Source organism: Macaca fascicularis, chromosome 6 (assembly GCF_037993035.2).
Source record: "Macaca fascicularis isolate 582-1 chromosome 6, T2T-MFA8v1.1".
NCBI lineage: Eukaryota > Metazoa > Chordata > Mammalia > Primates > Cercopithecidae > Macaca > Macaca fascicularis.
In genome coordinates, this window is record NC_088380.1 from 34,232,658 (window position 1) to 34,245,146 (window position 12,489).

Sequence of the window (12,489 nt, forward strand, 5' to 3'; positions counted from 1 at the left end):
CAGTACTAGGGCTGCAATGAGGGAAAAAGGTGGCTTTTGCATTTCTCTAAAAGTGATCCTGAACTTTGGCCAAATATTTTCTTATAAGGAGTCCTGAAGCTTCCTGTGGAGATGCATATCTGTGTCAAGCCATTTCTGCAGATGTTTCTTCACAGATAATCTATTGGCTGAACTTTCACTGGTGATTTTTTGATGGGTGACTCAGATAAATGACTTTCATTAAGCCTTCCGTAATGCATGGCAATTCTCTTCCAAGTTTCCTGAGGAGTAGTCAGTCCTAAATTCCCCTAAAGTCAGAGCGTCACTCCCCATGGTAAGGCAGAAGTAAAAGCAAATGTGGCTGAGGGGAGAGAAGAACAGATACTGGCTTGGAGACAAGAATGTCACTGGTGTTCTCTGAGAGTGCCCTTGACCTCTGAGCAGTAAACTGTGGAAAACAGGCTGGCTCTCATACCAGTGAGCTCAGTTTAGACTATTGTCTTGCCAGTTTTTCACATAGATCTCTGATCAAGAAGAAAGGTAATAAAATATTTAAAAAATTCAAAATAAGAAAACAACATCTTAGTGAATTTATACTTAAATATTTCTTTGTTCCAAATGTGTAACAGTAATATATAACATGTAAACATGTAAACAAAATTAGATTATAAAATACAAAACATAAGGCACCACACTCAAAAGTAGTCAAACAGCCCTGCAAAATACTGAGCAGAACTTAAGTGAAGTGCTTAACTTAAACAGAGCTCTGTCAGGCTCCTGGCCTTGTTAGTGTCTTACTACCTTCCTAGGCCTGGAACTCATCAAGAGTGAATGCAGTTGATATAAGTATGAACTTATATCATATTAAGTAAACTCTATCCAAGGAATGCCAGTACAGCTCAGTAACAGAAAATCTATTCATGGAGTAACCAAATTAGCATATTAATAGATATAAAACATGATCATCTAAGTAGATACAGAAAAATATCAGATTGAACACTCATTTATAATGAAAGATGTCATAAACTAGGAATAGAAGAAAATTTATTTTCCCTGATAAAAATCTGAAGGAGCAGGAATGAAGTGGGCAGATCACCTGAGGTCAGGAGTATGAGCCAACATGGTGAAACCCCGTATCTACTAAAATTACAAAATTAACTGGGTGTTGTGGTGCATGCCTATAATCCCAGCTACTTGGCAGGCTGAGGCAGGAGAATCACTTGAACCTGGGAGGTGGAGTTTGCAGTGAGCCGAAATTATGCCACTGCACTCTAGCTTGGGCAAAAAGACCAAAACTCCATCTCAAAATAAGAAAAAAAAAAGCAAAGGAAGAACAACCACCGCTGCACCCCCAACTACTTAGCACAATCACTCTTGCAGAGTTTTAGGCCTGGGAAGTTAGCAAGACAAGAATTCAATTTTTAATCAAGAGCTCAGCCGACCTACCTGCTGGCTCCATCACTTTATCCAGTATATTATCAATGTCACCATGAGACAGCAGTTCTAAACAATCATGACAAATCCTGGTCCTGAAATGAGGTCCTGCAGTGTGGTCAGGTAAAACTGCAAAAATGTTAGAAAGGGTGGGGTGCATACAGAGAGAAGATGGGAGAAAACAGGCAGGAGAGAGAAAAAAGAAAAAGGTACTAAAAGGAAATTACACTCTAATCAAGCCTGTAAATTATAATTCCAAAATACATTTAGAGAAATCTAATGCTAAGACAAGCTACAAAGTAATTAGAATAGGAATCCACTCTGGGTGAAATAAATTTGATAGGGCACTCTGATAAGCCTTAAAATAAGCATGTTACTGTCTCTGGGCATTTTAATTAGACATATATAAAAATAAACTCTTCTTCAGACCTGTTTCTTGTTATACGCACTTTGTCGCAGTGAATGATACCACCATTTGGTTACTTACTCAACGGGGCACACAGGGTGTTACCTTTCAATCTTCCCTATGCTCAGATCACTCTCTACTAATAGGTAAATGGAATCAACCACTGAGCCCAGTCTAGCCTATTTCCTAAATAGCTCCACATTTGTACAATTTTTCCATCTATGTCACTTTAATTTCAGTTCTAGCCACTGTATTATTTCTCTTGACTGCTGCAAAAACTTTGGATCTCTTCTCCTTACCTCTTGTACTTTTCTCCAACACAGAAATAAAATGTTGAGGATGTTCAAATAAATTTTAAAAAGATATAATTTCTATTACTCGAGCATAATAAATTGCAAAAATGGAAGAAACAAGAATAAATATAAAAATGACAACTAGAAAACTTGGGGAAAATATATAGTCATTGAAATAAAAAATGCTGTGTTGAGGGTAAATTCTAGACAGGACACAGTTGAAGAGTAAGTGAGTGATGTTGAATAAAGTTCTGAGGAACTCAGAATTCAGTTCGAAAGGAAAAAATATTTGGAACATATAAAAAGCATTTAAGATGTGTACAGGGTAGATTGAGAAATTTCAGCCTTCATATAATAGGAGTCACAGAATAGAGAATAAAGAGGATAATCAATGAGTAATATTTAAATAGATAATTACTAAGAATTTTCTGGCACTTCTTTTTAACAATTACATTTTACATATATTCATTCATTTAATTCTCATACCAACCATACAAAATTTCTCACCTTTATAGATGAAGAAATTGAAGCACAAAGAAGTTACACAAGGTCATATAGTTGATAGCTGGTTAAGCTGGGATTTAAATCTGAACAGTCTGGTTCCAGAGGCCACAATCTTCTTTTTCTTTGAGACAGTCTCACTCAACATGTTGCCCAGCCTGGAGTGCAGAGGTGCAATCTTGACTCACTGCAACCTCTGCTTCCCTGGTTCAAGCGAATCTCCTGCCTCAGCCTCCCAAGTAGCTGGGACTACAGGCATGCGTCACCATGCCCGGCTAATTTTTGTATTTTTTGTAGAGATGGGGTTACATCATGTTGACCAGGCTGGTCTCATCTCCTGACCTCAGGTGATCTGCCTGCCTTGTCCTCCCAAACTGCTGGGATTACAGGCGTGAGCCATGGCGCCCATCCCAGAGGCTATAATCTTAATGAACTACCATGATATACTAATAGGACTATTTATTACTTAAGAATGAGAAAGAGAGTCATGGGACCAGGGAAGATTTTATACAATTGCAGGAGACACTTGCCTGAATGCATCTCTATCTTAAAGGAAAATAGTAGTCAGTCAACAGGAAGAAAGAAAATATAAATGAATGAGAAAATGAGGAGTACCTATTGACCCATATGGTCAAGGAGAAGTGTGAAGAAACTATAAGGATGAGTTGCCTTCATGCACAGACCACTGCGTGCCCACTTTAGCCACTTGATCTGCAGACAACTTACCTTTGAATGCATTCCCGAGTCCTATGTGAGGACAGAAGCATGAAGAAAAATCTCCCCCACCTAACTAAAGTAGGACTGACTAGAACCAGTGGAGAAATTTCTTTGGAAGCAAGAACAGCAATGGACAAAAACCACTGTTATTCTTATTTTATATAAAGTTGCAGAGAAAAAAGAGGAAAAGTAACCCAACTCATTTATGAGCCTTCTATAACTTTGACACCCAACTGAACAAGGAGAGTGCTGGAAGGGAATATTAAAGATAGATCTCATTCATGAACGCAGATACAGAAGTCCTAAGTGAAATATTAGCAAACAGAACTCAACAGTGCATATAATACATGTATGAATTTATACCACATTAAGTAAGCTTTATCAAAGGAATGCCAGTACAGTTCAATAACAGAAAATCTATTCATGAAATAACCAATTCTTTTAGCATATTAACAGAGAAAAACTATATGATCATCTCAGTAGATGCAAAAAAAATTAAACAGATTCAACACTCATTTATAATAAGGTAATAAGCCAGGAATAGAAGAAAATCTTTTTTGCTGATAAGGATCATCTGAAGCATTCTTATCAAAGTCAGGAGAAAGGCATACATGTCTCTTATTGTCTATTATGATCTATTCCATTCAGCACTCTGCTAGAGGTCCAATGCAATGCAATGCAATGACTTCAAAAAACAAAGAGTAAAACATCTGGAAAGGAGATAAAAATTTTCTTATTACTGAAACAAAAATTCAAAAAGTTCTACAGACAAACTGAGAACTAATAATAGAGTTCAGAAAGGTTGCTGGATACAAAATTAAAACACAAAAATCAAGAGCATTCCTAAGTATCTCTAAGGAGAAAATAATTCTTAAAGAATCCCAAAGACCTGAATAGAGAGATCTATTGTATTCATACCTCGGCTAGTCAGGCTCTCTTTTGGTTCCATATGAACTTTAAAATAGTTTTTTCTAGTTCTGTGAAGAATCTAAATGGTAATTTAATAGGAATAGCATTGAATCTGTAAATTGCTTTGGGCAGTATGGCCATTTTAATGATATTGATGCTTCCTTTCCATGAGCATGGAATGTTTTTCCATTTTTTGTGTGTGTTATCTCTGATTTCTTTGAGCAGTGTTTTGTGGTTCTCCTTGAAGAGATCTTTCACCTCCCTAGTTAGCTGTATGTATTCAGACCCAGGAAAACTCAGTTTTAAAGGTATCAATCCTCACATAAGTAACATACAAATTGATTACAATTCCAATAAGGATTTTCTTGGAGTTTTACAAATTGATCCTAAAATTTAATAAATAAGCAAAGGCCAGGAATAGACAAGAAGATTTTTAAAGAGAAAGAACTAGATAAGGAATTTTAATACTAACACATATATAAAGCTGCAAAAATTAGAGAACTAGATCATTGCAACAGAATAGGAGACGGGAAGTAGACCCACACCTATAAGCAAATTGGATAAATGCCAGTGAAACAGCTTCCAGATGGCTGAACACATGGAAGTTCCGGGAGGGTGGAGCACCCAGAGGGTGCATGGAAACTCTGTGACCTTTCCACACGCCTTGCCCTGTACATCTCTTCATCCGTTTCCTTTGTAACATTCTTTATAAGAAACCAGTAAGTAGCACTGTGCCACACCTGGGAAGGAGGAAGGACACACAAAAAGAATCAAGCATGGAACCTGTCATCCAGGAGTTTACAGTCTGACAAAGGAGATAAGATGTGGACACAAATATTATAATTAAAATTACAAGTTGGCAAATAATCAGAGGCAGATGAAGATGTAGTTTGATCATTTTAACAATAGAATTCTGTTAAAAACCAAGCTAATGAGATTTTAATGACTACAATTCCTAAAAAGTTGGGTCTTTTTACAGCTATGCTTACAAAACTGGATGGAAAAAGGAAAACAAAAGAGAATCATCACTCATCACGCTTAGAGTTCCCACAGATAGGACACAGCGAGTTTGTTATTTGAGATGCAATTCCTTTGACTCTCTGACAGTGGCAAAGCACCACACAGCTGCCCCAGAGAAGCCACAATGAACTGCATGTTTTCACATGCAATTGCAGGAACAAGAGGAAAGAAAACCAGTTCCACCCAGAGGTACGGATAAAGAAAAGGACCCTCCCAAGGAGGCCACATGGTAAGTGACCATGGAGAGCATCACTCGGTCGGAAAGGCAGGCAAGTTATTAGCTTAGTCTTGGCCCTCCTATTTAACGCAGGACAGTGGTAATGTTTAACAAACCCTGGCTGTAGTGACAAGCCTGGGATCTGATGGAGGAAATCCAATTGAAAAGCAGCCAAGAGAAACAACAACCTAGAAACAGACGTTCCAGCTACTAGGATGCGTACACATTTAACCTGAATTACATGTAGGTGGGGTGGGATGAGAGCATTCATTCTAAGTGCTCTCTAGAGATTTCACCTCCTCCTCCATATAGATATTGTCAAGTGCAGTTATAGCCATCCATGTTAGTTTTGTCAAATTCTCAGCAATTTCTTTAAAATAAGATATTAAAATAATAACAGCTTTAAAAGTGCCAACAAGGAGGGGTTGTCATACTAAATAAATGTGGTTGGAATAATTGATTATTCCTAACGAAAATGGATTCCTACTTTATACCTCACACAAAAATAAATTTAGGTGGGTTAAACTCCCTATGTGAAATTCAAAATTCTAAAACTTTTAGAAGAAAATATAGGATCATATCTATATATAGGATAGAAAAGTATTTTTAGTTAAGACACCAAAAGCACAAACTTTAAAGGGAACACAGACAAATTCATTATATTAAAAATTTAACTTTTTTTTTTTTTTTTTTTGAGACAGGTTCTTATTCTGTTGCCCAGGCTGGAGTGCAGTGGCAGGATCTCGGCTCACTGCAGCCTCAACCTCCTGGGCTCAAGTAATCCTTGTGCCTCAGCCCCCAGAGTAGCTGGGACTACAGCGACGTACCACCACCACACCTGGCTACATTTTGTAATTTTTGTAGAGACAGAGTTTCACCATGTTGTCCAGGCTGATCTCGAAATCCTGGGCACAAGTGATTTCCTGCTTCACAAAGTGTAATATTTCTGCTTAATATGAGTTCTACTCAATGTAAATAAGTCAATGCAAACAAAGTTTAAAAGACAAGGCAAAGACTAGAACAGAGACTTGCAACATTTTTGGTTCATATTGTCCTTCAGGTTTCAGTCATTTTTCATGTGGCCTCTATGCAAAATAAGACATTTAACAGTTACATTCATTAAATAATTCAGTCCTAACTTATTAAAGATTTATGGTCCAACAACTTAGTAGCCATCTGAAAAAATAATACATATAAACTGAGAAACAGGCAGGGCATGGTGGCTCACGCCTGTAACCCCAGCACTTTGGGAGGCTGAAGTGGGCGGATCACCTGAGGTAGGGAGTTCGAGACCTGCCTGACCAACATGGAGAAATCCTGTCTCTACTAAAAATACAAAATTAGCCAGGTGTGGTGGCGCATGCTTGTAATCCTGGCTACTCGGGAGGCTGAGGCAAGAGAGTATCACTTGAACCTGGGAGGTGGAGTGTAGCCATTGCACTCCAGCCTGGGCAACAAGAATGAAACTCTATCTCAAATAAACAAACAAACAAAAAAAACAAAAACAAAAAAAAAAAAAGAAAAAGAAGAAGAAAAAAATACTATTTTTGTTTCATTTTAAACTAACGTTGATGAGATGTGTGAATCTATTGGATATTGTACAATTTTTCAAATCTTGGAATGAGACTAGATGCCATATTTCCGGTTTCACGTTGATTTTCAGGTGGTAATTGATTTTTTAATCAAAGCAACCACTGAAAAACCAGTTTCACAAACATAGAATGTCATTGAAAAGAATGTAGTATGACTTAACCTTGAACTACCTCGAGCTAATAGTAGACACATGATGTCCAAGAAATGTTAACTCTTACTGTGTTTCCCTTTAACATTTCATTGTTTCCCTGGAAAGTTTAAAATATTCCATGGCACCCTATAAGTTCACAGATTTACCCCTATAATATGCACAGACTGTATGACCTAGGAATTTTACTTTTAGGTATACATATTAAAGAAGCCCAAATATTGAGGTAATAAGGGAATAATCATAAGGTATTCATTACAGAATTGCAGAAATATTTATAGCTGCAAAATAGTAGAATGTATAAATAAGTCATGATATATTCATGCAATAGAATAGTACACAACCCTTAAAATAAATGTATGAGAGATGGGCACAGTGGCTCATCCCTGTAATTCCAGCACTTTGGGAGGCCAAGGCAGGCGGATCACTTGAGGTCAGGAGTTTAAGACCAGCCTGGCCAACATGGTGAAACCCCGTCTCTACTAAAAACACAATAATTAGCTGGATGTGATGGTGCATGCCTGTAATCTCAGTTACTTGGGAGGCTGAGGCAAGAGATCGCTTGAACCCAGAGGTAGAAGTTTCAGTGAGCCAAGATCTTGCCATTCCACTCCAGCCTGGGCAACAGAACAAAAAGGTACTAGAGCTACTTTAATCAATGTGGATTTATCTCAAAAGCATAATGTTGAGGGAAAAAAAGACAAAGCATGGCATAGTGCATGTGATACTATTTGCAGAAAGCTTAAATGCCTGAGAAACAATCCTATATAATGTGTATGGCTACACATATGTATAGTAAAAGTATTTAACCATATACATAGAATAATAAACACTAGTTTCATGACCCTAGTGAACTTTGGGGAAAAAGTGAAGGAAGTGGAGGTGGAATGCGCTTCTTGATTGTAGTTGTGGGATTTTTTTTTTTTTGTCTATAATAGTAAAGATTGAAACAAACAACAAAATGGTAAGAGCAATAAAGCTGAGTACTTAGTACAAAGGAATTTGTTACTACATTCTCTATTTTGCTAGTATGCTTGAAATGTTTCTCAGTAAAACTAAAATAACACAATAATTTAAAAAATAAAATGATTGCTACCACCTATTTGTAACCCATTTAGTATGGAAATCAATTTGGCAATAAGTTAATATTATCTGGTAATTTGGTGTAAGTCAATTATCAGAATATTTATATTCTTTGAACCTAGAAATTTCACATAGAAATTAAAACTCAGGAGACCATTTTTTTACACAGGTCCCCAAATGCTCATCAGAAGAACAGCAATAAGGAATTGGTGAAGGAAATTTTGCTTTATCTTTTCAGCAAATTAAATGCATCTTTAAAATTGATAGCTATGAAGATTGTATAACACCTGAAAAAGTATCCCTATTGTGATAAGCAAAAATACATGTGTGTCATGTACATAAATGCATCTGTATGCATACAACTTATACATCTATGATTAGAAAAAAATGCATTGAAAGGAAAGAAAAGTAGCAAAAGTGCATGTGTTAGGGTGGTGACAATTTTTCATGTTTCAGTAATGTGTTTAACTTACTTTTAAAGTTAAGCTTAAAGTTTTAGCTTAGATAAAATAAAAATCCACCACTGAATGATTCAGTGTTTCAGGCAACATTCCAATGTTATATTAGCAATGTGTGTCCTGTGTGAATAATAGCATTTCATCCTCTCTGTTTGAGAGTATTACAGTAGCTATGATGTCTTTCTTCTTTGCCAGAGTTAAGATTCGCCCTCACTCAAACAAACAGTGAGGCTGAAGTTCAGGTGAGTATGTGAGCATTGTGATCTTTCCCATTAAGGCTTAGTAATCAGAGTGACATTTACCTAGGTAGGTGGAGGTGCTGCTGAAGGCTTAGGCTGTAACAAAACCAAATGTCTGATTTACATCTGGTAAGAGTGTCCAATTTTCTAGCTGACTTCAGATGTCTTTTTAAGATCACTGCACACGTCAGCCACTTATCTCTTGATTCCTGGTGTTCTGAAATATTGTCTGTGTGATGCAAAGGGTCCATTCTATCTTGAAATAGAAGAGGGCGGAGGATGTTCTCTTGCTTCTTTTGGGAGTCCCTGCCATCAGCACTGGCTGTTTCATTCCATGGTGTCCTGGGACAAATGACTTAGAGCTTAAACTTGTACTTCATAGACAGATGAGAACAAAGGGGATGACAAATCGACAAAGTATTTATATTTATAGTCACAATGACTTCATTTTCCTCCCATTGCTCCTCAGGGGAAGATTTTTTCACCTATTTATTTTCTACTTAAATTGCCTTTGCCTAACTCTAGGCCCAGCCCCCAACCCTGGGCAGTGGTGGGCAGTACGTTTGGAAATGCTATAGGCAGCGGTAGGAATGGCAGGACTGACTCTCCTATCAACACCGCTCATGGCTGCTGCCACTGACTGCACCTTTGACCTTGATAGATTTCCAGAGGGTTAGTTAGCATTGTTAAAATATCACACAATTTAGAATGAATGTTTTATTCTCATGAATTCTAAAAGCTAACCTTGGCTTTCTGTGCTGAAATGGGGAAAGAAAGAAGCTGATAATATAAAAATTGTTTATAAGGTTGATGGTGCACAACTCTCAGGGGTGGGAAAGCCAGTGAGCAGGCGCTGCAGAGACCTGGCATGTGAGACGGAAGCCTGTAGGGGAGTAGGCCATGGTCTTCTGGTCCATTCACTGCTTCACTTTTCTTCCCTTTTGCTACATTACCAATTCTGGCACATCACTCTATAGCTGCCCTAGTCTTGCAGGTTGCAGTTATACGCTAGAGGCAAGAAGTTTCAGAACAGACTTAGACGTGACCCAAAGGAGAAAGAGAGGCAGAGGCTTTTGCATATGGTGATATTACTAAAGCCCCCTAATGAGTGATACAGCCCCATGTATTCAACAGGCCCTGATCCCTGCCTTCATAGGGTTTGGGAAAGTTCATCCAGCACTGCAGCAGAGAGATCCCATGCTCCTCAAATGTCCATGTACCCCTCCATAATTGCTAGCCTCCTTTTGCAGTTAGATGGTACCCATGTGACTACCGCCAACCAATGAGATGTGAGTGGAAGTGACTTGCAGCACTTCCAGGCCAAGGCTGTCAAAAGAGCCAGGGTGCCTCTCCCATCTTTCTTCCCTTACGGGGCAAGCTGGAAACCATGTGTTTTTTTATGTCTTATGTAGGAAATGAAGCAGAGTCTTCTAACCTGCTTCAGGCATACAATGGGTTAAAAATCAACCTTCATTGTGTTGAATTACTAAGATTTCAATGTTTTTGTCTTGTGGCAGAACTTATCTCATCCTGACTAACACATGGTAGCAAGTGAACCTCTCCAGTGCTTGATTTTGTGAGAGTAAGCTGTTCCCCTGCTATACGTGTAAAAACGGATAAACAGGAGATGGAGAAAGAGCACTGGGTTAGGAATCAGAAGAGCTGGTTGTAGTTTGAATTTGGCCAAGATTTATGGTACATGTTTGAGGAGTTGTTCCACTTTTGTGGTCCTCAGGTTCTCAACCAGAGCAGTGGTTGTTAATGCTTTTTGTTCGACATGTAACGAAACCTTCAAACAAAGGTTTTACGGAAAACTTTTATCAAAGTTTTTATCAGCTCTATAAAAGGCCAGTATATAGAGCTGGTAAAAGAAAAACTGCCTCTCTTCAAACCATGACCCTGCAGGCTCACTGTCCACAGAGGCCCCTGGCCATCTCAGGGGAGCCCTGCAGATCCATGGGCAGACAGCACAAAGCAAATCACTGGTGTAATCACCTCTATGACCTGCTCTGAGGCTGGCATGGTTTCATAGTGACAGCGACTGTTTCTCACCTGTCCCGCAGGTCACACTGCACTCTGTCCAGCGGCCATACTGCCAGAAGTACATCTGCTGCTCAACATCATTGTCGAGGCCATCTTTCTGGATTGTGTACTCATACTTGATGCCAGGGTTAGTCACCTGGAATAGAAGCTAAAAGGCAAGAGAGGGGTCATGTCAAACTGTCATGACTTTATACTGTAAGCCAGTCATGTAAAAACACCACACAATGTCAGTCATCTAAAATTAGTAATGGGAGCATGCATTGGAACAAATGCCATTACATAGATCTATACCTATGTCTGTGTCTAAGTTCATAACTATATGTCCACCTCTACCTCTGTGGCTATATATTCTCCATCTAATTATTTCTTGGCTGGATTCCCATGGGAATTTCAGTTCACATAAAGGGGGAGATCAAATCATATGGGGAGTACTTTGTGGAAATGGCGAGGAGTGTCCTTTCCAACAACAGGCTGATAGGTTACTTTGTGTTCTTACGTACTTACCAGCTTTGTGAATATAGGTAAGTGCCATAGTTTGCCCATATACAAAGTGGGGATAATAAATAGTGTCTATTTGTAGGATTGTTCTAAGGGTTAAATGAGTAAACACATGTAAAGTGGTTAGAACAGTGCCTCAGTGAATGTCAACTTGTATGATGTTTGTTATTGTTGTCTTATGATGGCTTTCCCTACCTCTCAGGCTACTCAGTACCTTTAACAAATAGTAGTTCTGAGCTGACAATGGTCATGGGCTTTAGCTTAGCGATGCTGCTCTTGGGATCTTCCCCTTACTTCCGTCTCCTGCAGGCAGTCTACTCATCACATGTTTAAAATGGATTCACCTTAAACATAGAGGCAGTGGGTTGGTTGCTCCCTGGGACTGGGGAAGCAAAGTCTCCTGACACTCATGGATCACAGCTGCCATGCTTGACCTTCAGCTTCTGTGAGCGCTCTGATCTCTGGCTCGGAAAGGATGTCTCTCTAACTTTAGACTGTGGCTGGATCTAACTCCTTGGTCATCTGTCATCCTCAATCTGCTTTGCTGCTATTGGTATATCCATTCCACTCCTTGTCTGCAGTTCTGTGCCCAGTATGAAAGACAAATTTCTTGTACCTTTGAAGAGCACATATTGTATTCTAACTCCTCCTTCCAGCAAGAATTTCACAAAGCCAAATGCTTTGCTTCAGGACAACACAGAGTAACATGTCAGTTTATCCTCACTGCTGGAAAGCTACTTGGAAACCCGTGCCACAATGACAATAGACTTGAGGAACAATCACCCTCAAATAAGTCAGCCCAGAAGCTGAACTCAAACCTCCCAGTGGGTGGTTTTAGAGCACCTTGCATTTTGTTATGGGGGTTTCAGCAATATCTAGGCAATAAAGGATTAACAGCACAAACTAATATCTCATTCCCCTCCCTGCTCCTTGCTAAAAGAGGTTTTAAAG

At 38.8% G+C, this 12,489-nt stretch overlaps 1 protein-coding gene across 3 annotated transcripts in view; it reads right to left on the reverse strand.

Annotated features, from left to right (window-relative positions):
• ADAMTS12 (ADAM metallopeptidase with thrombospondin type 1 motif 12) overlaps positions 1-12,489 on the reverse strand; it is a 366,598-nt gene that overhangs the window by 73,732 nt on the left and 280,377 nt on the right. For all 3 annotated transcript variants that reach the window (XR_012414525.1, XM_005556663.4, XM_073995108.1), the window contains exon 16: positions 11,050-11,188. Coding sequence is in view for 2 of the 3 variants with exons in the window: in XM_005556663.4 (XP_005556720.3) it covers positions 11,050-11,188 (139 nt within the window). In the remaining variant the exon portion in view is untranslated. The remainder of the gene's footprint in view (positions 1-11,049; positions 11,189-12,489) is intronic.